Raw genomic sequence first — 25,736 nt, 5'->3', positions numbered from 1 at the left:
GCATGGCCATGGATGTGAAGATTTTGATGGCACGTGCTGTATGAATTTATCAGACCACTCTGAATCAATCCATAAAAGTATACAACAGTTAGAGCAAAATGTGCAGAAATTACGAATGGGGGGAAGTTGGGGATGGCTGGATAACCTTTTTAACAGTTGGGGCTTAACGGGATGGTTGAAATCAGCTCTCAAATTCTTGCTTTTTTGTATAAGCATATTCTTGTGCATTATGCTTTGTATTCCCTGTGTGCTACGGTGTGCGCAGCGTCTTACAGATAAAACCTTGGCCACTGTTTTTGTAGTAAATGAAGAAGGGGGAATTGTGGATGCCGAAGGACGTGCGGACGCAGCACCTGGAAGGAGCCCTGGAGTTCTCATCGCTCTCCCTGGCGGCAAAGCGTGGGATAAGTAAACAATCCCTAGCTACACAGCACCTGGGCCATAGAATCATAGAATCATTTAGGTTGGAAAAGACCCTTGGGATCATCGAGTCCGAGCATCAGCACCACTCTACGAAGTTCTCCCTTACTCCCTTAACACCACATCTAAACGAGTCTTAAACACATTCAGGGATGGTGACTCAGCCCTTCATGCGGTTCTCATCCTCCTTGTTTGGTTTAGTTGTGTTTTAATGTTGCAGACTTAGAGGGGCGATTTGGTGTGCTGTCTCCATTTGGAAGGGAAAGTGATTTTCAGATTTTCAGATGCGATGCATTTAACAGGACACAAATGTCCTCAGCTGTAGGGACCCAGGTTCCTCTTGCCAGTGCAGATGCCCTGAGACCCTCTGCCCAGCCTCCCTGTGCAGCTGCTGGTGGCTCTGGTGTCCCTCAGCTCTCATGTGCTGGCTGCCAGTCCCAGGCAAAGGCATCAGGTAACTGGGGTGTCGAGCAACTGAGGTGTGCCTGAGAAGCTGAGGAATTGTTTTCCACATTTAAAAAAATACGAGCACGTATTCTGTCAGCTGGGAAAAAAAACTGACAAAAGAAACCAAAAATCTCAAAAAGGCCTTTCCCTTTAGATGCTCATTGAAATCTCCCTCTTTAAAGTCCTGAAACCTCTCCAACCGGCTGTACAAGACTTGAAGACTTGAAGAATCTTATGGGGAAAGGCATGGCTCATCAGAGCTTTTTGCATTTTAACGACCCTGTGATGTATTTGGTGCTGACTCCCATGGACCTCAGTTACCGTGAGGAGAGTGATCAAACCACTTGAGAAGTTAAAGTCAGATGGCTCTGATGCTGAGTCAACCTCTGATGTCTTCTGTCAATGAAAGGTCCATTTTAATGACATCAGAAGCACCCACACAAACCATACACCGGCTCCTTGCCTAAAAGTTACACAGGCAGTGGGGAAATCACAGGCCATGTCCCTGCTCCTGCCCTACCAGGTACGCGGGCAGCAGTGACTTCACCAGCACCTACACAACCCATGGGCCTCTTGCTGGCCTGTCAGCTGAACGGTCACAGGTGACCTTGCAAACACCTACACAAGATGGGTGCCCAGTCCTGGCCTCCCAGATTCTCAGGCACCTGGGACCTCAAAATACCCAACAGAAGACATGTTTCTCCTGGGCTCCTCAGGCACCAGTGCCATCGCAAAGACATCCACAAGCCAGGCGACAGCTCCTGGCCTGTCATCTGCGCAGGGACCAGTGACCTCACAAGCACCTACATGAGCTGTGCACCTGGTCCTGCCTTATCAGCTACTCAGCCAAGAGTGACATCACAAGTACAAACCTGAGCCACGTGTCTCCTATCAGCTACAGCAGCACCAGTGACCTCACCAGCCCCTACAGGAGCCCTGGCCTTGCTCCTGGTCTATCCGCTACTCAGGCACCAGAGACCTGACCACCCCGTCTCCCCGTGCTTGCTGTCTGCTCACCTCTGAGATACGACTCCTCACAAGCTCCTACACACACCAGAAGCCTCCTCTTGGCCTGTTGGCTACTCAGGCAGCAGCTCCTCACAAGCACATACCAACCTATTCGCTGGGTGCTCGTCTTTTGGGGGGACCCAAGCCAGTACTGACCCCCCTCTCCGTCACTTGCTCGCCCCTCCTAGAAGGGGGCCGTAGCCCCTGGGCACGTTGCAGCGTGTCCGTGCCCCACCACCTTTCGGGCACCCCTCCGCCCTCTTGAATTCCCCCCAGCCCACCCTGTCAGGGCTTGTTCTGCAGCCTGGTAAAGTGGGGGACCCCCACCCGGCCTTTTCCTTCTGCTTCCGTTCACATTTAAACTGTAATTCTTCACTACACTAAATCTTATTGAAGGGGGATTTACTCAATTCAAAACTATAGCTCCAATTCAAATTTATAGTTATTTAAACTTTGGAAACAAAAATTATTAATTTAATTTCTATATGTTTATTAATGTTTACCATTGTAGAAATCTATACACATACACATAAGTATATATATAAAAATAGTGTGTGTAGTATTAAAAAAAATAAATTCATTAGTAGAATGATACACTTCCTTTCATAGATATATACAATATATGATTATATTGTCTAGAAATATTCTATTTTTATATCCAAACGAGGCAGGCAGCCCATCCCAGGGGCTGCCTGAGAACACGCGGGTGTGACGGTGTCAAGAACTGGCCGTTAGCCAATCACGGAGCTGTGTGATCTTTAACCAAACGGCAGCTCCCTGCCAGGGAATGGCGGCATCTCGGCAGAAAATGGTGGACAAACCAAAATGGCGCCCCCGTGCATGGAGGGGAAGGGCCTTCCGGGTCCCATGCACCTCCGGGTCTATCCAGGCAGGGTGGCCGGTGCTGGCAGCCAATCAGAAGAGAGCAGAGGCCCGGTAGAGGAGAGGGGGCGGGACTTCCGCCGGAAGCTGGTGGGCGGGGCAGCTGTCAGGCCGAGTGGCCATCAAGAAGAAGGTGCAGGGCCCCAAACCTGAGGGCAAAGGCTCAGGGAGGCAGCGATGGGAGCCAAAGGTGGTCAGTCACGCTGAGGGATGGAGGCGTGTGAGAGGGGGAGTGTTTATTCCAGCAAGGTCATCTGAGCGGGGACCTTGTTCATGGGGAAACGGGGAGAAAAAAGGGAGAAAAACCAGAAGCAGAATGCACTGAGCCACAAACTTGAGCAAAGAACCATGGAGTCCATGACAAGAAAGAACTTTTGCCAGTCCCAGGAATTGGTGGGCCATCAAGAAAGTCCAGGTGGCAGCTCCAGGAAGATCAAGTGGCCGTTTGAAATGAGAACGTTGTGACTCAGAGGGAGCCTGGTCTGGGAGGGATGCGGGAATGACTAGAGCTGTGCAAACCCCTGAGGGACATGCAGCGGAAGGGGGAGCAGGGAGGAACCAAGAGGGAGGAGGCAGAAGACGGTATAAAAGAGGCCAGTTGCATGTCCGACTGGATTGACCGGGGGAAGGGGACGGAGTTTTAGGAAGAGAGAAGGGCCAGGGGCTGCTGGTATATTCAGAACCAACCCTGATCTAGTGGGAGATGTCCCTGCCCATGGCAGGGGGGTTGGAACTCGATGATCTTTAAGGTCCCTTCCAACCCTAACAATTCTATGATTCTGTGATTTCGGGTGTGTTCCTCTAAAGAAGTTGTCCTGGTCAATGGCCCAGCTGAAGTGCCTCTGTACCAATGCACGCAGCCTGGGGAACAAAGAGGAGGAGCTGAGCACCCTTGTGCAGCTGGAATCCTCATGGCTGGGGTTTGCTCCAGGCCACCCGACCAAGAGGAGCCTTTTGACGAAGCGTTCTTACTTCTCCTACAGGAAGCACCACAGACACTCTGATCCTCCTGGGGGACTCCAGTCACCCTGACAGCTGCTGGAAGAGCATCCCAGCAAGCTGTAAGCAGTGCAGGAGACTCATGGAGTGTGTTGATGAAGGGCTTGAGAGCAGCCCTGCAGAGAAGGGCTTGAGGATACTGGGTTTTGAGTAACTGAACATGAGCTGGCAATCATAGAACCGTAGAATCATTTAGGTTGGAAAAGACCCTTGGGATCAACTCCACTCTACGAAGTTCTCCCTTACACCATATCCCTTAACACCACATCTAAAGGAGTCTTAAACACATCCAGGGATGGTGACTCCACCACCTCCCTGGGCAGCCCATTCCAGTGTCTGACCACCCTTTCTGGGAAGACTTTTTTCCTAATGTCCAGCCTAACCCTCCCCTGCTGCAGCTTGAACCCATTCCCTCTTGTTCTATCACTAATGACCTGTGAGAAGAGACCAGCACCAACCTCTCTACAATGGCCTTTCAAGTAGTTTTAGAGGGCGATGAGGTCTCCCCTCAGCCTCCTCTTCCTCAAACTAAACAGTCCCAGCTCCTTCACTCGCTCCTCATCAGATTTATTCTCCAGGCCCTTCACCAGCTTCGTTGCCCTCCTCTGCACTCGCTCCAGCACCTCGAGATCTCTCTCGTATTGAGGTGCCCAGAACTGGACACAATACTCAAGGGGTGGCCTCCCCAGTGCTGAGTACAGGGGCACAATCACCTCCCTCCTTCTGCTGGTCACACTATTTCTAATACAAGCCAGGATGCCATTGGCCCTCTTGGCCACCTGGGCACACTGCTGGCTCATGTTCAGCCGCTTGTCAGTTACAACCCCCAGGTCCTTTTCTGCCAGGCAGCTCTCCAGCCACACTTCCCCAAGCCTGTAGCGATGCATGGGGTTGTTGTGGTCCAAGTGCAGGACCAGAAAGCCAAGCGCATCCTGGGCTGCATGAAAAGAAGCGTGGCCAGCAGGTGGAGGGAGGGGATTGTCCTCCTCTACGCTGCTGTGGTGAGACCCCAGCTGGAGAACAGTGTCCAGCTCAGGGGTGCCAAGCACAAGACCAATATAGACCTGTTAGCGTGCGTGTAGAGTAGGGCCACAAAAATGCTCTGAAAGCTGGAACACCTCTCATGGAGAAAAGCTGAGAGAGTTGGGGTTGTTTAGCACAGAGAAGAGAAGGCTCCAGGGAGACCTTATTGCAGGAATCCAATATAAAAAGGAGGCTTGTAGGACAGTGGAGGAGAGACTTTGTACCAAGGCCTGCAGTGACAGGACGAGGGCCAAGGGTTTTAAAGGGAGAGAGGGCGGGTTTAGATTGGAGATAAGGGAGAAATATATTGCGATAATGGTGGTGAGAGGAGGGAACAGGTTGCCCAGAAAAGCTGACGATGGCCCATCATTGGAAGTGTTTAAAGTCTGGTTGGACAATGCTTTGAGAAACCTGATGTAGTGAAAGATGTCCCTGTGTGTGGAGAGGGGATTGGACTAGATGACCTTTAAAGGTTCTTTGCAACCCGAACCATGCTGTGATTCTGTGATTCGATGTCTCTATGACCCACATACAAGGAAGCACATGGCAGTGGTGGTTACCCAGGGGGTGTTACTCTAATCCTGAAGTGATCCCAAGAGACTGAGTTTCCCACAACAGGACACTCCTAGCAGTAGCTGCTGGCACTTGTGCTCCCTCAAATTCATCTCATCACCCACATGACATGTGCATTCAAGAGTCTGTAAAGCAAGAACAAACTTCTGATGCAGTCATTTTGTGTCCCTCCATGGAGGGACAGAGCAGCTCTCTGAGCGGAGGTGAGTGGCTGCTGCTGCAGCTGTGAGGGGCTGGTTGGTGACGATTACCTGGGGCAGGTTCCCCGGGGTGTCCGTGGTCCATGGCACAGAGCAGGTCCTGCTCTGCTGGTCCTTCCTGTCTCTCCAGAAGGCCTGGCTGTGTGAGAACACTGCTGTGTGCACCCAGCCTTCACACTCACACAGCTGAGCTCTGCACTGGTGTTTTCCTCTCCCGAGCGCTTCCCAGCTCAGCCCAGGTAAAGCAAAAGCTGCGTGTGTAAGCAAAGCAAAATAAAGCATTCATTCGCTGCTTGATTTTCTGCTGCTGCCTTTATTTTGTTTCAAGTATAGATGGAGTCTGGCTTCCCGTGTACATCAGGTCATTGGGAAGAAAGAACACTGAAATGCTGAAAAAGCGAGATTAGGAATAATATTACAACAAGCCTAAAGTAAGAGGAGAGAGAAAAAAAAGAAACAGTAAAAGAGAGAAAGAGAGGAATAGATAAAGAAAGCAAGGAATATAGGAAGGAAAAAAAAGGAACAAAAAGAAAGATAGAATAGAAAGAAAAAGAAAGAAAGAAAGAAAGAAAGAAAGAAAGAAAGAAAGAAAGAAAGAAAGAAAGAAAGAAAGAAAGAAAGAAAGAAAGAAAGAAAGAAAGAAAGAAAGAAAGAAAGAAAGAAAGAAAGAAAGAAAGAAAGAAAGAAAGAAAGAAAGGAAGGAAGGAAGGAAGGAAGGAAGGAAGGAAGAAAGAAAGAAAGAAAGAAAGAAAGAAAGAAAGAAAGAAAGAAAGAAAGAAAGAAAGAAAGAAAGAAAGAAAGAAAGAAAGAAAGAAAGAAAGAAAGAAAGAAAGAAAGAAAGAAAGAAAGAAAGAAAGAAAGAAAGAAAGAAAGGGAAGGACTGTAAAATGGTTATGAACAGAAGGTTGTCCTGCTGTTTTCTGTGAATATTGCAGTATATTGCAATAGTTTTCTCAGGGCATCCCTGAGCTCCTGGTTCCTCATGCTGTAGATGAGGGGGTTCACTGCCGGAGGCACCACCAAGTACAGAATGGACATCACTAGGTCTAGTACTGGGGAGGAGATGGAGGAGGGCTTCAGGTAGGCAAATGTGGCAGTGCTGAGAAACAGAGAGACCACGGCCAGGTGAGGGAGGCACGTGGAAAAGGCTTTGTGCCGTCCCTGCTCTGAGGGGATCCTCAGCACAGCCCTGAAGATCTGCACATAGGACACCACAATGAAAACAAAACAGGCAAAAGAAAAAAAGACAGCAACTACAATAAGCCCGCTCTCCCTGAGGTAGTCTGCGTCTGAGCAGGAGAGCTTGAGGATCTGGGGGATTTCACAGAAGAACTGGTCCACAGTATTTCCGTGGCAGAGAGGTATTGAAAACGTATTGGCCGTGTGCAGGAGAGCATGGAGAAAGCCACTGCCCCAGGCAGCTGCTGCCATGTGGACACAAGCTCTGCTGCCCAGGAGGGACCCATAGTGCAGGGGTTTGCAGATGGCAATGGAGCGGTCATAGGCCATGATGGTGAGAAGGTAAAACTCAGCTGAGATGAAGGAGGCAAAGAAAAAGACCTGGGAAACACAACCCAAGAAAGAAATGGCCCTGGTGTCCCAGAGGGAATTGGCCATGGCTTTGGGCAGAGTGGTGGAGATGCAGCCCAGGTCGAGGAGGGCGAGGTTGAGGAGGAAGAAGTACATGGGGGTGTGGAGGCGGTGGTCACAGGCTACGGCAGTGATGATGAGGCCATTGCCCAGGAGGGCAGCCAGGTAGATGGCCAGGAAGAGCCAGAAGTGCAAGAGCTGCAGCTCCCGCGTGTCTGCGAATGCCAGCAGGAGGAAGTGGGTGATGGAGCTGCCGTTGGACATCGGATCCCTTTGTTCCCGAGGTACTGCCAAAGGAGGAAAGCACACTCACAGGTCAGGACAGCTCTGAGCAAATCTCTTCCCATTGCCTGCCCTTCCATACCCAAGACCCGAAAACACTCTTTGCCTGTGTCCTTCCTTCCGGGAGCTTTCTGCATTGCCCTTGTTGGAGCTCTCATTGTTGCTGGCCAAGTGTGCCGTGAGGAGCAGAGCTCTGCTTGTGGGCTCCCAAGGAGTCATCCCTGCTCCACAGCAGCGGGGATTTGGGAAAGGGGTTACAGCGTCTGACATTCACTAGTTACCTCATCTGTAATCCACTTGTAACGCAGAGGAGCTGCTCAGCATATTCCTGCAGGAAAACCTCAAGGAAGCTCCTGGTTGTCCTAAAGCCGCAATGACATGAGCAGAGCCAGCTCACTCCTCAGCCTTGTCGGGGGGGAATGACCACACACTCGCTCTTCCTGAAACACCTGCAGTGGGATAGGGAGAAGAGGGAGAAAAAAGAATAAAAATCTCATGGGTTGAGATACAGACAGTTTGATAGACCAGTAACGGGAAAGAAAATGACAATCATTGTAAAAGAATATAGGAAACCAGGAGTGATGCAGTACAATTGCTTACCACCCGATGCCCATCCCGAGCAGCGAACACGGATTCCTGCCGCCCGGCCAACCCCCATTTCTATACTGAGCATGACGTCTGTGGTATGGAATATTCCTAGGCCCAGCTTGTCCTGCCTGTGCTCCCTCTCACTTTCTACGGGAAACCGAACAAGTCCTTGACTTAACATACACACTACTTAGCAACAACTCAACCAAAATGTCTCATCATCGTTAGTCTCATACTAAATCCAAACCACAGCAGCTTCTAGGAAGAAAATGAACTCTCTCCCAGCTGAAACCAGGACAATTCCCAGGTAGCGCTTGTCTTGAGGCGCTTCTGGCAAAGTCCCTGTGAAATGTCCACTGCCTCTGATGGTGCAGCAGAGAATCTCTGATCTTGGGTATGTCCTCCTGCTCTACACAGGAGAGAGATCCCATAGGTTTTGGGCTATGAGAGCTTTAGGAGATCCCTGCAGGAACTGCAGTGGCATTGCCCTGCACCCAGAGACTTACCGTGTCAAGGACTGTGAAGGTTTCTCTCTCTGTGAGCTCTCAGAGTCCTCCCACTCCCAGCTGCCTTTAACCTCTCTCTGCCTGCTTATCTCCTCTCACGCTTTGCAGAAGAGACTGCAAAAGAGACTTGCCATGACTTTCCTCCATCCCAGGAGCCTGGACCAGTTTAGTGGCAGAGGACCAGCTCAAGGCATTTTATTGACCTCTCTGGTGGTTTTGGTGCTGAGCCCATGAAGCTCAGACACAGGGGAAGCTGATGAAACCTCTCCAGAAGTCAATGTCAGATGTAATTATGAAAGTTTCTTGGAGCGTTAATGGGTCCCACTGAGGGCCATTACTGCCAAAGGCTCCTGGGGGCTCGTTTGAGGGAAAACTGGAGGCAGTGAGGGCAGGTAGGCAAAGGCAATGGAGAGGTGTCTCTGATGCTGGCTAATCCTGAATGTGTGAGAGGAAGGCAAAGGGCCAAGCCCTGGCCTCCAGCCCCTGGGAAGGGAGATCCTGCCCCACAACCACAGCTCAGGGCTCTTCCTGGGGCATTGTGATGGGAGGATGTGCAACGCCAAGGGCAGAAACACAGAATGACGGCTCCCGGGTGGGGAAGAGGAGGCGCTAAGGCCCTAGTGCTGTAAGGATAAGGTGTCTTCTGGTAGCCTTGGTGGCACAGACAACAGCCACAGCCAAGAGGAGAAAGACATAAGCACTGTTGGGGCCTTTCAGCCTTGCCATCTCCCTTGATCGCTTCCACCACTGACTGTGCTATGGTGTCCCACATCTGCTCCTCTTCCCCTGCAGGCTGCAGACATCCCCCCTGCTTCCCCGTCTTGCTCTCCTCTCGGCATCTCACTGCTTTTACTGACCTCTCTCCGTCGTCCTTGGCTCTTCTTGAAACACAACGCCTTGGGCTGATCCCGACTCCCTCTGGGTGATCTGTTGCAGCACAGCACTGCCCTTGCAGTGGCATTTCTTTCTCCTGGTGTCCAGTCTCAACCTCCCAAGCTGACCTTTGTTGCATTATTTCTTTCTCCTGCTGTTTCCTTCCGGAGAGAAGATCCATCGTCTCTGAAATAACCCTGCAACCAGTTTCAGGCCATTCCAATACTGCCCAGAGCCTCCCTGCCACTGGGCCAGAGAAGCCCAGGTCCCTCAGCCTCTCCACAAAGCACACGTGCACTGGGCCCTCAAGCCCATCGTGGCAGACCTCCTCTGGACACTCTCCTGGTCCTCTCCACTTCTCCAAAATGGGGAGCCGCACACTGGGACACAGCTGTGTGTGTTGGGCCACAGCAGTGCTGAGTCAAAGGGGAAGGTGACTCAAGTTGCCTGGGGGGCACACGCTCCTCCTCCTGCAGCCCCATAGACAGCCGGCCTTGTCCACAGTGAGCGTGCACCACTGGCTCATGAGGCGTCCCTCAGGGTGCCCAGCCCCATCTCCGCAGGGTCCCTGCTCAGCACATCAGGTCCCAGCCTGTCCTCCTGCCTTGGGGTTATTCTTCGCCGGGATGCAGGACTGGACACTTCTCCTTGCAAAACTTCAAGACATTTCTGTTGGCCAAATCCCAGCATTTCTCTAGCTGTCCCTGGACTCAAGCTCCATTTGGTCATCCATTGGATTGAGTGCACCCTGAGTAAGTTTGCAGATGACACCAAGTCGATTGGGAGTGTCAACCTGCTTGAGGGTAGGAATGCATTGCAGAGGGATCTGGAGAGTCTGGATCGATGGACCAAGGCCAGTGGTCTGAGGTTCAACAAGGCCAAGTGCCAGGTCCTGCACTTGGGTCACACCAACCCCATGCAGCGTTACAAGCCTGGGGAGGAGTGGCTGGAGAGCTGCCCTGCAGCAAAAGACCTGGGGGTGTTGGTCGACTGCCGGCTGAATACGAGCCAGCAGTGTGCCCAGGTGGCCAAGAAGGCCAACAGCATCCTGGCCTGTATCGGGAACAGTGTGGTGAGGAGGAGTAGGGAAGTGATCCTCCCCCTGCACTCGGCACTGGTGAGGCCCCACCTCGAGTACTGCGTCCTGTTTTGGGCCCCTCACCACAAAAAAGGTAATGAGGCGAGGTATTGAGGCGCTGGAGTGGGTCCAGGGAAGGGCAACGGAGCTGGTGAGGGATCTGGAGAATAAACTTTATGTGGAGTGGCTGAGAGAGCTGGGATTGTTAAGCCTGGAGAAAAGTAGGCTGAGGGGAGACCTTCTCACTCTCTAAAACTCCCGGAAAGGAGGTTGTAAGGATGTGGGGTCGGTCTCTTCTCCCAAGTGAGAGGCAATAGGACAAAAGAAAATGGCCTCAAGTTGTGCCGGGGAGGTTTAGGCAGGATATTAGGAAAAATTTTTACACTGAAGGGGTTATCTAGCATTGGAACAGACTGCCCAGGAAGTGGTTGAGGCACCATCCATGGAGGTATTTAAAAGACAAGCAGACATAGTGCTTAGAGCTATGGTGTAGTGATGGCTTTTGTCAGAGGTACGTTGATGGTTGGAGTAGGTGATCTGAAAGGTCCCTTCCAACCAAGACAATGCTATGATTCTATTCAACTTTCATTCCCTTTTCCAGTCTTTTTCCACTCTCAAGTTCTTCTCTTGGATCACCCTCATCTCCTCCCATACAGTGACCATTCAATGCACAGGGACCTTGAGACACCTGGGGACGTGGCCAACAGAAACCTCCTCAAGTTTTTCAAGGAGAAGGGGCAAAGTGGGCGTGGACCAGGTGAGGAGTGAGTCTGAGGAGAGGGGCCTGGGCATTTTGAGGGATGCCATATGAGCCTCTGGTAAAGGCTCAGCACCATTAAGGCCAGCTGCATATGATGCGGTGTTAGAAGGACCGTGGCCACCCAGACATGGGGATTTATTGTCCCCCTCGACTCAGCACTGGTGTTGCCACATCTGCTCTCCTAGTATCCCAGAATGGTTTGGGTTTGAAGGGACTATTAAAGATCATCTAGTCCTATGCCTGTTTTTAGGGACATCTGTGACTTGATCAGGATGCTCAAAGCCCTGCCCTACCTGACCCTGAACACCGCCAAGGATGGGGAATCCACAACTTCTCTGGGCAACCTTTTCCAGTGTCTCACCACCCTCACTGTGAAATATTTCTTCCCTATGTCCAATCTAAATCTGCACTCTTTCAGTGTAAAGCCATTGCCCCTTGTCCTGTCATTACTGGCCCTGGTAAAATCTCTCTCTCTCTCTCTTATAAACCTCCCTCATAGATTAAGAGGCCACAAGAAGGTCTCCTTGCAGCTTTTTTGTTTCCAGGCTCAAGAACGTCAACTCTCTCAGCTGTTCTTCCTAGGAGACGTCTTCCAGCCCTCCAATGACTTTTGGTGATCCATGTCTTGACCCGCTCTAACAGCTTTAGCCATGAGGCATGTGGTGAGGGTTTCAGCTTTGGTGTTCGTGTTCATGGAAGGGCTACAGATGAGAGCTGCAGGTGAGGGATTAGGGTTAGGGTCCAGGCAAAGGCTTAGCGGGAGCTGCGTCCTGCCGAGTCTGAGGGGCAAGAGTGTGGAAGGCACTCAGCGTGTCTGGGCCCTCGTGGTGAGCAGAGGGAAAGCTCATGTGGTGATGACCAAAAGCATCCCCATTTCAATGAGCTGGGGGTTAGCACTGCGCCCCTTGTCTTGACCGGGCACATCCAGGGGGCTACAGCACACAGGATGTCTCTGCCTCCTTTCTTTGTCACCCTGCAATCACTGCCTCTGGCTTTCGGCTCTAATCAGCCCCCAGGAGGCACACTTCCATTGCCTGAAGCAGCTTCATCACCCACAGCCCTCAGCAGACCCTGCTGAACCTCCAAGGCTCTTTATTCCTTTGAGAGCCCTCCACACTCCGTGACCTTCCCCTGGGAGCTCGTTAACGTGAAGGAACTGTAATGAGTTTATTCTTGCATCTCAATTGGCCACAGGGTTGCAAGGGGACTTTGAGGGGAGACTGTCTCCAAGGAGGAGTTTTGCTAGAGTTTGCTGGAGAAGAAAACTTTTGTTTAACAAGCACATAATGTAACATGGGCAGGGACATCGCTAGAGACATGAGTTGGTGACAAGGTTCTGGGCTGGAAATTTGGCCAAGAATAAGGCAAAGTTTTCTTAATCTGCCACACTGTCTCTTTAGCCAACTCACTAATTGTACGTATATTTATAATTTCCTATCAGTGTCTCCAACATATATCTTTTATGGTGATGGTTTGAGGAAGGTGGACCTTATTGGAGGCTTGGACTTGGCATATAGTGGAGGAATGCATTGGGTTTCTTTAATTAATTTGTATCATTTTTTTCCTTCTGGTTGCTCAAATTTAATAAGAATCCCTTGTCTATTTACAGCCAAGTCTGCGGGGGAATCAGGCAGGAATTGGTGCAAAGGAGCTGTTAACATTCAGCTGCAGACTCAGCGCACAAGTCTGATGTAGGAAAAGAATGCAAGTCCCAGGCAGCCCCAAGAGAAACGGTGGGGAGGAGGAGGTGGGGGGGAAAGTTGTCCATATAGTGGGGGACTCGAGGAGACGGCAGTTGGTTCCTTTCCGGTCTTCCTTAGGAGACCCTCTGGTTCAGTATCAGTTGGAGAAAGCTGCAAGCATTTCCTCTGGAAAAATAAAAAGACTAATAAAAAGCCCTTTCAAAATGAAAAATTACCTTTTTATTAAGTTCTTCTTGAAACCTTCCACTTTAAGTAGACTCCTGAGACCTCTCCAATGAGCTGTACCAGGCTAGAAGCCCTGAAGGAAATCATGGAAGAGCTGTGGCTCATTAGGGCTTTCTGCACTTTAACGAGCCCCATGGGGCATTTGCTGCTGAGCCCAGGAATGCCAGATACTGAGAGGAGCTGGAACAACCTGTGCAGGAATTCAAGTCAGAAGCAAACGCCAAAGTGTCTTGGAGCATTAATTGTCCCCACTGAGGGCCATTACAGACCAAGCCTCCCCATGGATTTGTTGGAGCAGGCAAGTGGAGGCTGTGATTACAGGGAGGCAAAGGCACTGTGCAGGTGGAGCTGGTGCTGAGTAAAGCCTTGATGTATTTTATCCCGCCAAGCGGCCAGCCCTGGGAAGGGGGATGCTGTCCCTCACACTGGCTCAGGGCTCCTCCTGGGGCAGTGAGGTGTGGGGTGTGCAATGCCGAGTGAAGGACAACGGCACCACACCTCCCGGCCTCCCTGGGGGGTGCGAGGAAGCAGTGAGGCCCCGCTTCCATGAGATTAAGGTGTCTCCTTTCAGGCCTTGGTAGCAAAGACAACCGCCACAGCCAAGGGGACAAAGACCTGCAGGCTGTGGACACCCAACCTGTTTCCTCCCCTTGCTCCCACTGGGGCATCTCCTCACCTTTACCGACAGCTCTTCTTCCTCCCTGCCTGTTCCTTGGAACACCCAGCGTTGCGCTGATCCAGGCTCCCTCTGGGTGACCTCAGCACTCACAGCACTGTCCTTCATGGGACATTTCTTTCTCCTCATGTCCACTCTTCTTGGGAATGTTGATTTGGGATCCTGCCCAACTTTGATGTGGCAGCAATTTAAGATTTATTAACACAGGTTTTAGTTGTATGATGTTAACAATATTAATCACCTGGCAATTATCAAAATGATTTAACAAAATTTGCTATAATCAACACAGCGTCTTATTGACAGATTCAAACATGGCAAGGTTCGCCTGAGACATACGAGAGTTTATATAGTTTAAAGGGGAGTTATACGTAAGAAAGGGACTCTTGACCAAGGCCTGTAGTGACAGGACAAGAGACAACAGTTCTAAACTGGAAAAGAGTAGATTTAGCATAGGCCTGAGGAAGAATTTTTTTATGAAAAGGGTTGTGAGACGATGGAACAGGTTTTCCAGAGATGTTGTGGGTGCCCCTGGACATCGAGGATATCAGGCTATCAAAGCGTGCAGGAGGATATGAGGATATGAAGATATCAAAGTGTAGATTTTCCAAGGATATCAAAGTATAGGTTTTGCGAGGATTTCAAAAGTAGATTTCATGAGGCTTTTGAAGATTGGATTTCAGAGTAGATTTCGCGAGGATTTCAGAGCTCATCTGCTGACAAATGCAGACGAAGGAAAAGAGTGAGTCATTCACTACTATTGGATTTCTCGAGGTGACCAAGATCGTTTGGTACCAGGAATTTACTACTTTTTGCAAAAAGAGAAACATCTTAATTCTATAGGTTAACCTCTGTATCTGTTTGTGTGTGCGCGATTCGATTTAAAAAGCTCTCTTGTAAGCCTTGTGTTTGTGTGTGTCTGTGTGTGTGATTTGTTCTGGAAGCTCATTAGAATGATGATGCTTTTGGTCATCGGCAGCTGAGTTTTCCCCTGGTCATCACGAGGGCAGAAACATGCGAAGTGGCTACGCACCCTTCCCCTCTGACCCAGCACTGCCCAGCTCACACTGAGACTTTGCTGGACCCTAACCCTAATCCCTCACCTGCAGCTCTCATCTGTAGCCCTTCCCTGAACACCAATGCCAAAGCTGAAACCCTCACCACATGCCTCACGCCTAAACCCAAAGCCAACTCCCTAATCCTGTCCCTCAACCTCCTTTCGTCTTCAACCCCTCCCCTAAGTCTTACTCATGTTTCCCAGGATGTAGGAGGAGGGCAGGGATTGTGAAGTTCTGGAGGGAAAGGCCAGGGAGATGATGAGATGTTAGGGGCAGGCAAGAGGAGGATGAAGGCAAAGGTGCCCTTGCTGGCGAGTAGATTGTGGTGTCATTAATGCTGGGGGAAGCTGCGTGTGAGGAGCAGCGTGGTGAAGTGCTCGAGACGCCTGAGAGTTTCATCAAAGAGAGAAGGGAGCATGGGATAGGTGAAGGGAGAAGCGTGTGGGAGGGACAGCACTTGGCGATGTTCCTGCTCTTGAAATGCCTTAACTCTGGCCTAACCCTAAGCCTCTAGCCCTAACCCAACCCCCTAACCCACAAAGCTGAGCAGGACTCAGATCAATTACAAGAAGCCCTAAGAAGAATCATCCTGAGCCTCACCATGACCCCTAGCCCTAAAAGGGGAACTCTTACCAGATTTGACCAGAGTTTTTGGTTCGCATGGAAGAGAACTGGTAACAGAAACCCCTAACCCAAAAGACCTAGCGGCCTCCCTCGGAAACCCTAACCTTCCCTTGTCCTCCAAACCTCACTCTAAGCTGTTTTTCCCCCAGAGGCAGAGTGAATGCACAGGTTGTGAGGTCCTGGAACGGTCGCCTGACTTCGGAAGACGAAATGTCAGATGACATGTATAAGATCAGCTTGTGGGTGACAAGGTGGGTGATGGTGGGGAAGCTACTCTTATGTCAGCTGTGCCTCAGAACCTCACAGGTGAGTAAGAGGCAGGTGTCTGTGAAGGTGCCTGAAGTCAATTCTGCCTCAGAACCTCACAGGCCAGAAATAGTAAAATGGCTTGGCCGCTGATCGTGAAGTCACAACCTGTCTCTGCCAGTGAAAGGGAAGAAAGGTCCCGTGGCTGGGTCAAGCACTGGGATAAGCCTGTTCTCAGCCACGGTCACCAGGCAGGCCAGCCAGGACAGCAGGGCATGGACACAAAAGGACTTTCTTTGGGTATTTTGGCACTCTAACAATGCTGGAAATGTGCATGGAGACCCCTCCAGTGGTAGTGGTGGGAAGGGATTCCCCTGTCATGGGGAATCTTTGGCCAGATTATCTCCAGCACCTCCAGTTTCTCTTCATGGAGTCAGAGCTTGGGCTTTCTCCTCCTCTTGTTCTCTTGGACTTTGCTGGGAAACCCTCTCAGTATTGCTGCAGTCTCCACAGAGTGCCCTTCTTGGAGAGTGAACAGCCAAGCCTGAACTGGGGGCCATCTAGAGCCCTAATGCCCACCTGGGAGAAGGAGTTAACATTAAGGGGGACAAATGATTCACCACGAACCACAATAAGGTCACCTGCCCAGTGGATGAAGGGAAGGTGGTGGATGTAGTTTTGCTGGATTGTAGTAAAGCTTTTGATAGTGTCCCTCAAAGTCTCCTTCTGGACAAGTTGCCCAAGTTGGAGATGAGCAGGTAGAGGATTGCAGTGGGTGAAGAACTGCCTGAACGGTAGGGCTCGACCCGCGCGTAGAGTTGCAGAGTAAGAAATCAAGGGCTGCGTGAGCCTCACAGGAATGCAGGAGATGCTCTCATCTGGAAGGGCCATTTGTGCTATTGGCGATAGAGCCACGCAAGGCTGCCTTGGTCAGACACACTCATCCATTGTTCGTGTCACGTTAAACTGTGCAAACGTAGACATCTGCAGTGCAGTGACAGGACACAGGCCTTCTAACCTTCCCATGAACCTACAACCTGAGCTTTCTCCCTGCACCCCCTTTGGAGGTGAACCTGAGCACAGAGCATGAGCCATTGGAGTTTGACCACTCAAGACCGTCTCCACCTTGGAGCTAATACGGGGCACAGCCAAGGTGGAGGCCCAGGGAGGAGATGTTGCGGAGCAGCCTTTTCTGCTGCTGCAAACTAAAGCTAATCACAGACTGAATTTACTTATTTCCTGCTCCCTCCTTGATTTTTTTCTTTTTTTTTTTTTTTCCCTCTCACAAGCTTAGCAGTTTTCTTTTGAGCTGCCCAGTCTCATTTCTCAATTTCTCTATTTTTGAAAGTCATGTTCTGGAAGTTGCTCAGAGCCTGCTGATGACGCAAACGTCCATTATTCTGATAGTCTTTCTAACGTTGTTAATGATGCGGTGGGTGTCTGGGGAGGAGCACAGGTAGCACTAGCATTGCTGTCGTCTCTCCTGGGCTTGTTCACTAACTGACTTATACCCAGGTAGGAACATGAGTCGGGGAGAAGTGTCCAGAGAACCCCACGCAGGTGGTTTCCAGGGAAATGAGAGAGAGGAAAAGAGGTCACCGCCGTCTCCCGCGGCACCATGGAGTGAGGAGCGTGTTCCTGCATTGTGGCTTCTGCCAATGGTAAATCCCTTTCGGCATGCTCTGAAGTGCTGAGGCACCGTGGCGGCACAGCCACTGCCAAAAGCGGCTGCAGGCATCGGGGTGGCTTGGCTGGGCTCAGAGGAGCAGGTTTTGTTCGGCTTGGAGAAATGCCGCTGGTGAGACAGTCACTGTGCGAAGAGTCCTCCAGCAGTTTCCCACGCCCAAAGTCAGTCCAGCCCATGCACTAGGTGTGATCTCATGAAGCACCGAGTTATCTGGGCGTTAGAAAGAATATGCTGTAGGTTTGGGGCCGGGGGGTGGCAGAGTGTGTTCATACAAGGAGAAAATGCTGCTTATGGGCAACCTGCCTATAAATGCTTTCTTTCACTTAAAAATTTGTGCATGATAAATGCAAGTATCTGACGGTATTTCAGGAAATAAAAATCTTTCATTTTTCTACACGTCTTTGCATGCAGAAATGGGGAGATTAGGAAAGAAATCATGGTCACTTTTCCCTCACATAAACCCTAATTTTATCTTGCAGATTTTGAATGGCAGCTCTAGGAGAACTCACTAGGCAGGACCAGTAAGAAAAAAAGAAAAAGTAATAGTGATCACGCTCTTAAGACTGCATGTCTCTGGGAATTCAAGCGTCCTCTTGAACAAGACATTTGTGTTGGTTTTTTTTCACTTGGCTAATGTGAATGCTTTTATGACATGTTCTAAACCGCTATTCTCGTTATTCATATGTCAGAGTTTAAGATGACAAACAGAGCTGCTTGTTAATGGCTCACGTTCTTCACGTGTGAGCCGTGAGAAGTCCGTGTGCTCTGGGAAATGCAAAAGGGAAGGCTCAGTCTCCCAGCCGACGCGAGCATCGCTCTGCAAGGGCTTACAGGGACTGGGGAACGTTTCTGCGCTGGGAACGGAGCCATGGAGCCCTCAGTAAGCTGCCATGAATCCATGCGACAGAGCAGCAGGGTCAGGAACAGGAACCGGAACCAGGCAGAGCTTGTCCAGAAGTTATAAAAGCCCGACCTTTTCAGGAAAACTAGATATCTCGGGAGATCACCCACTGATCTCCACTCCTCTACCTTTCATCGCCTTCCTTTTTTGAATGCTTTGAAAGCTCTTTGAGGTAGTGTTGTGATTGCTTGCATAACGCCTCCTTTTAGCACCCTGAAAGCTCGTGATATATGCACAAATAGCACCTTTTCTGCCTTGTTGAAATGCCCCATGGGTGCATCAATGTACCTGATTCATTGACAGGTAGCAGTTTGTTTTCTTTCTTATAGACTTCACCTGTCAGCCATGTAAAAATGCATAATTTGGATCTAAGGCATGTCCCCCTGGTCTCTGTGTGTGTCGACAGAGCTTCGGGAGGTGGGGTCTTATCTCTGAGAAGAGCTGAGGGAACCCTCTCTCACTAAAATCTAAGAGTGAAAGCTGGTGTTGCCCTTCCCTTCCCTTCCCTTCCCTTCCCTTCCCTTCCCTTCCCTTCCCTTCCCTTCCCTTCCCTTCCCTTCCCTTCCATCATCCTAGCAGAAAAAATATTTTTTTCTGGTCCATACATCATTTGGACTGAAGAGATCTGTTCTGTTTTCTCCTGAGAAGCCTTTGCTCAACGAGCAACTGGTGTTCCACTCCCATACAGCCATGCAGATCTCGTTTGGGCTTTCCTAATTACTGCAGTCACACCTGTGCTGGTCTCTGTAGTCTTTCACTGTGCTTGAGGGGTGCGTGATGGTGCGTGGGCCGCTGCCGTTGTCCAGTGAGCCTGTTGTTTGGGTTGCTCTGTGGACAGAAAATGTCCCAAAGAAAAGCCTTGGAGAATCACACAGCAGGACCTGGCTTTCTTCTTCTGGGATTCTCTGACCACGCCAACCTGCAAGGCCTGCACTTCACAGTCTTCCTGATCATCTACCTCATGGTCATCACAGGGAATGGCCTCATGCCAAAAATGCTGCGGGCTTTCCTGACGGGAGACGGCAGCATCTCCTTCCTTGGCTGTGCTGCCCAGCTGTATTTCCTGGTTTTGCTGGGCAGCACCGAAAGCCTTCTCCTGGCCTCCATGGCCTACGACCGCTGTGTAGCTACCTGTGACCCCCTGCACTGTGGCCTCATCCTGAATGGGAGGCTCTGTGTCAGACTGGTGGTGGGCTCATGGGTGGCTGTCATCCCAGTACAAGTAGGGCAGACTTACCGGCTGTTCACTTTGCCCGGCTGTGCATCCCATAGCCTTCATCACTTCTTCTGTGATGTCCCCCCTCTGTTGGAACTGGCCTGTGCAGACACTTTCTGGAACCAAGCGATGCTGCACACCATCATCCTGCTCTTTGCAGTCCTTCCCTTTTCCTTGATGGTCGTTTCTTACACTCAAATTGTCAGGGCAATGCTGAAAATGCCTTCAGTTCTGGGCAGACGCAAAGCCTTTTCCACCTGCTCCTCACACCTGGGGGTGGTGACTCTCTTCTATGGCTCCCTCATGGTTGTGTACTTTAAACGACGGTCAAGAGACTCTGCAGACACTGACAAATACCTTGCCCTGTTTTGCACGATTGTGACCCCCATGCGCAACCCCGTCATCTATAGCCTGAGGAATAAGGAAGTGAGAATTGCCCTGAAGAGGCTCCTATGGAGAAAGTGATAGAGCAGAGTATGTGAAAGGAGCCCAAATAGTACCAAAAGTCCCAACAAGGTACTTGGTTGTGTGAACACAGGTGTCCCATAGTAGCTTAGACAAAACCGTCTCCTGCCTGGCTATAATCCTCCTCAGGAGGGGGACAGGTCTCCCGGGGCATTCCTGGTATCTCTGATAGCTCCACCTAGGTATCTTCATACTCCAGAGCAGCTTCAGCTCCCCTGGAGAGCTGACTGCAAACAGCTTGTTCAGGCTGTGTCTGCCCAAGCTGCCAGTACCTTTAAAGGAAAACAGTCGAATCAGTCAAGAGGGATTAGAGGGTGACTCATCCAGTGAGAAGAAGACGACTAACCTCAGGCTGGGAAATCATTTGCTGGACCCCATTGACTATCCAGAGTGTCCATGGATGGCATCAGCTTAGGAGAATTGAAGGACCTGAAAGTCATCTTCCCCTCCTGTCATACTTTGCATTGAGCTGTACAATGCTTGACAAACTCAACATGAATAGATCAAAAGCAAAAGCAAACCCGAAATCACTAGGAGATTTTCATGACACAAATAGGCAAAGCTGTGAGTAACAGAGCCTGAAATCGACGTGCAGCCTGCTTTGAGCAAGAGGTTATGCTGGAGACTTCCCGTGATCCGTTGCCATCTGAATGGTTTTATGAGTCTACACAGCATTTCTTCGAAACTGACTTTGCTGATAAGATGGAGAAACAAGACTGAGACTGATTGACTGAGCTTTTGCAATGTCTGCCTTAGAATGAGATGGGTTCTCCCTGTGTCTCTCCAGTGGTGGCAAAGTGGGCTGAGATCATCACGTGCACATGGAAACCAGTGACGAGTGGCGTTCCTCAGGGGTCAGTACTGGGACCAGTGCTGTTTAACATCTTTGTTGGTGACATGGACAATGGGATTGAGTGCACCCTCAGCAAGTTTGCCGACGACACCAAGCTGTGTGGCACAGTCAACACGCTGGAGGGAAGGGATGCCATCCAGAGGGACCTGGAGAGGCTTGAGAGGTGGGCCTGTGTGAACCTCATAGAGTTCAGCCAGGCCACGTGCAAGGTCCTGCACCTGGGTCATGGCAATCCCAGGCACAAATCCAGGTTGAGCGGAGAATGGCTTGAGAGCTGCCCTGAGGAGAAGGTCGTGCTGGTGGGCGAGAAGCTCAACACGAGCAGGCAAAGTGCACTTGCAGCCCAGAAAGCCAGCTGCATCCTGGGCTGCATCAAAAGAAGCGTGGCCAGCAGATGGAGGGAGGTGATTCTGCCCCTCTACTCCGTACTGGTGAGACCCCACCTGCAGTACTGTGTCGAGCTCTGGAGTCCTCACCACAAGAAGGACATGGACCTGTTGGAACAGGTCCAACGGAGGGCCACAAAGATGATCAGAGAGCTGGAGCCCCTCTGCTCTGAGGACAGGCTGAGAGAGTTGGGGTTGTTCAGCCTGGAGAAGGGAAGGCTCCGCGGAGACCTTACAGCGGCCTTCCAGTCCCTAAAGGGTGCCTACCGCAAGGATGGGGAGGGACTTTTTATCAGGGAGTGTGATGACAGGGCACGGGGTAATGGCCTCAAATTGAAAGAGGGTAGATTTAGAATGGATATCAGGAAACAATTCTTTACTGTGAGGGTGGTGAGGCACTGGAACAGGTTGCCCAGAGAAATTGTCAATGCCCCATCCCTGGAGGTGTTCAAGGCCAGGTTGGGTGAGGCTTTGAGCAACGTGGTCTAGTGCGAGGTGTCCCTGCCCAGGGCCGGGGGGTTGGAACTGGGTGATCTTTAAGGTCCCTCCCAACTCGAACCATCCTGTGATTCTGTGTGATTCTGTAAAGATATTAAAGTGATCTGTCCCCAGATACCAAGCACTGAGGAACAAGCATCAGGGTGACCATCTGCACACAAACATTAACAGCTGACCAAATGGAGCTTGAGGCCAGGGGCAGCTGGAGAAATGCTGGGATTTGGCCAACAGAAATGTCTTGAAGTTTTGCAAGGAGAAGTGTCCAGTCCTGCATCCCGGGGAAGAATAACCCCAAGGCAGGAGGACAGGCTGGGACCTGATGTGCTGAGCAGGGACCCTGCGGAGACGGGGCTGGGCACCCTGAGGGACGCCTCATGAGCCAGTGGTGCACGCTCACTGTGGACAAGGCCGGCTGTCTATGGGGCTGCTGGAGGAGGAGCGTGTGCCCCCCAGGCAACTTGAGTCACCTTCCCCTTTCACTCAGCACTGCTGTGGCCCAACACACACAGCTGTGTCCCAGTGTGCGGCTCCCCATTTTGGAGAAGTGGAGAGGACCAGGAGAGTGTCCAGAGGAGGTCTGCCACGATGGGCTTGAGGGCCCAGTGCACGTGTGCTTTGTGGAGAGGCTGAGGGACCTGGGCTTCTCTGGCCCAGTGGCAGGGAGGCTCTGGGCAGTATTGGAATGGCCTGAAACTGGTTGCAGGGTTATTTCAGAGACGATGGATCTTCTCTCCGGAAGGAAACAGCAGGAGAAAGAAATAATGCAACAAAGGTCAGCTTGGGAGGTTGAGACTGGACACCAGGAGAAAGAAATGCCACTGCAAGGGCAGTGCTGTGCTGCAACAGATCACCCAGAGGGAGTCGGGATCAGCCCAAGGCGTTGTGTTTCAAGAAGAGCCAAGGACGACGGAGAGAGGTCAGTAAAAGCAGTGAGATGCCGAGAGGAGAGCAAGACGGGGAAGCAGGGGGGATGTCTGCAGCCTGCAGGGGAAGAGGAGCAGATGTGGGACACCATAGCACAGTCAGTGGTGGAAGCGATCAAGGGAGATGGCAAGGCCGAAAGGCCCCAACAGTGCTTATGTCTTTCTCCTCTTGGCTGTGGCTGTTGTCTGTGCCACCAAGGCTACCAGAAGACACCTTATCCTTACAGCACTAGGGCCTTAGCGCCTCCTCTTCCCCACCCGGGAGCCGTCATTCTGTGTTTCTGCCCTTGGCGTTGCACGTCCTCCCATCACAATGCCCCAGGAAGACCCTGAGCTGTGGTTGTGGGGCAGGATCTCCCTTCCCAGGGGCTGGAGGCCGGGGCTTGGCCCTTTGCCTTCCTCTCACACATTCAGGAGTAGCCAGCATCAGACACCTCTCCATTGCCTTTGCCTACCTGCCCTCACTGCCTCCAGTTTTCCCTCAAACGAGCCCCCAGGAGCCTTTGGCAGTAATGGCCCTCAGTGGGACCCATTAACACTCCAAGAAACTTTCATAATTACATCTGACATTGACTTCTGGAGAGGTTTCATCAGCTTCCCCTGTGTCTGAGCTTCATGGGCTCAGCACCAAAACCACCAGAGAGGTCAATAAAATGCCTTGAGCTGGTCCTCTGCCACTAAACTGGTCCAGGGCAATGCCACTGCAGTTCCTGCAGGGATCTCCTAAAGCTCTCATAGCCCAAAACCTATGGGATCTCTCTCCTGTGTAGAGCAGGAGGACATACCCAAGATCAGAGATTCTCTGCTGCACCATCAGAGGCAGTGGACATTTCACAGGGACTTTGCCAGAAGCGCCTCAAGACAAGCGCTACCTGGGAATTGTCCTGGTTTCAGCTGGGAGAGAGTTCATTTTCTTCCTAGAAGCTGCTGTGGTTTGGATTTAGTATGAGACTAACGATGATGAGACATTTTGGTTGAGTTGTTGCTAAGTAGTGTGTATGTTAAGTCAAGGACTTGTTCGGTTTCCCGTAGAAAGTGAGAGGGAGCACAGGCAGGACAAGCTGGGCCTAGGAATATTCCATACCACAGACGTCATGCTCAGTATAGAAATGGGGGTTGGCCGGGCGGCAGGAATCCGTGTTCGCTGCTCGGGATGGGCATCGGGTGGTAAGCAATTGTACTGCATCACTCCTGGTTTCCTATATTCTTTTACAAGGATTGTCATTTTCTTTCCCGTTACTGGTCTATCAAACTGTCTGTATCTCAACCCATGAGATTTTTATTCCTTTTTCTCCCTCTTCTCCCTGTTCCTCTGCAGGGGGCCAGGGGGGAGTGAGTCAAAAGCTGCGTGGTCGTTCCCCCCCGACAAGGCTGAGGAGTGAGCTGGCTCTGCTCATGTCACTGCAGCTTTAGGACAACCGGGAGCTTCCTTGAGGTTTTCCTGCAGGAATATGCTGAGCAGCTCCTCTGCGTTACAAGTGGATTACAGATGAGGTAACTAGTGAATGTCAGACACTGTAACCCCTTTCCCAAATCCCCGCTGCTGTGGAGCAGGGATGACTCCTTGGGAGCCCACAAGCAGAGCTCTGCTCCTCACGGCACACTTGGCCAGCAACAATGAGAGCTCCAACAAGGGCAATGCAGAAAGCTCCCGGAAGGAAGGACACAGGCAAAGAGTGTTTTCGGGGCTTGGGTTTGGAAGGGCAGGCAATGGGAAGAGATTTGCTCAGAGCTGTCCTGACTTGTGAGTGTGCTTTCCTCCTTTGGCAGTACCTCGGGAACAAAGGGATCCGATGTCCAACGGCAGCTCCATCACCCACTTCCTCCTGCTGGCATTCGCAGACACGCGGGAGCTGCAGCTCTTGCACTTCTGGCTCTTCCTGGCCATCTACCTGGCTGCCCTCCTGGGCAATGGCCTCATCATCACTGCCGTAGCCTGTGACCACCGCCTCCACACCCCCATGTACTTCTTCCTCCTCAACCTCGCCCTCCTCGACCTGGGCTGCATCTCCACCACTCTCCCCAAAGCCATGGCCAATTCCCTCTGGAACACAAGGGCCATCTCCTACTTGGGATGTGTTGCACAGGTCTTCCTGTTTGTAACCTTCATCTCAGCAGAGTTTTATCTTCTGACAGTCATGGCCTACGACCGCTACGTTGCCATCTGCAAACCCCTGCACTATGGGTCCCTCCTGGGCAGCAGAGCTTGTGTCCACATGGCAGCAGCTGCCTGGGGCAGTGGCTTTCTCCACGCTCTCCTGCACACGGCCAATACATTTTCAATACCTCTCTGCCAACGCGATGCCCTAGACCAGTTCTTCTGTGAAATCCCCCAGATCCTCAAGCTCTCCTGCTCAGACTCAGAGTACCTCAGGGAAGTTGGGCTTCTTGCTTTTAGTAACTTTTTTTTTTTTGCCTGTTTTGTTTTCATTGTGGTGTCCTATGTGCAGATCTTCAGGGCTGTGCTGAGGATCCCCTCTGAGCAGGGACGCACAAAGCCTTTTCCACGTGCCTCCCTCATCTGATCGTTATCTCCCTGTTTATCAGCACTGGTGTGTTTTCCTACCTGAAGCCCTCCTCCATCTCCTCCCCACATCTAGACCTAGTGGTGTCATTTCTGTACTCCGTGGTGCCTCCGGCAGTGAACCCCCTCATCTACAGCATGAGGAACCAGGAGCTCAGGGATGCCCTGAGGAAACTACTGCAATATACTGTATTTCAGCATCAATGAGGTAACTGTCTTTCTCCCATGACTCCCAGCATATTCTCAGATAACAGCAGGATGACCTTTTGTTCATAACCTATTTATGTGCTTCTTTTGTTGGTTTCTTTCCTTCTTTCCTTCTTTCTTTCTTTCTTTCTTTCTTTCTTTCTTTCTTTCTTTCTTTCTGTCTCTTTCTCTCTTTCTCTCTTTCTTTCTCTCTTTCTTTTCAATGTTTTCATTCTTTTTTTTCTTCTTTCTTAATTTCCTGCCTTCTTTGCTTTCCTTTCTTCCTCTGTCTATTGTTTCTTTATTTTTTTTCTCTCTTTCTTTTACCTCACTTTTTGA

General features: G+C 50.9%; 1 protein-coding gene and 1 pseudogene across 1 annotated transcript; one reads left to right on the top strand and one right to left on the bottom strand.

Annotated features, from left to right (window-relative positions):
* Positions 1-6,497: 6,497 nt before the first annotated feature.
* Positions 6,498-7,406, bottom strand: LOC134524883 (olfactory receptor 14A16-like; the record flags this gene model as incomplete). The annotated part of the gene is made up of 1 exon (XM_063355156.1): positions 6,498-7,406. A coding segment is annotated over exon 1 (909 nt), but the record flags the coding sequence as incomplete, so codon positions are not given.
* Positions 7,407-24,480: 17,074 nt separating this feature from the next.
* Positions 24,481-25,385, top strand: LOC134524881 (olfactory receptor 14J1-like; annotated as a pseudogene).
* The last annotated feature ends 351 nt before the right edge of the window (positions 25,386-25,736 follow it).

Source organism: Chroicocephalus ridibundus, chromosome 18 (assembly GCF_963924245.1).
Source record: "Chroicocephalus ridibundus chromosome 18, bChrRid1.1, whole genome shotgun sequence".
Lineage (NCBI taxonomy): Eukaryota > Metazoa > Chordata > Aves > Charadriiformes > Laridae > Chroicocephalus > Chroicocephalus ridibundus.
Note: the sequence above shows the minus strand (reverse complement) of the source record. Positions and strands in the feature narration are given on the sequence as shown.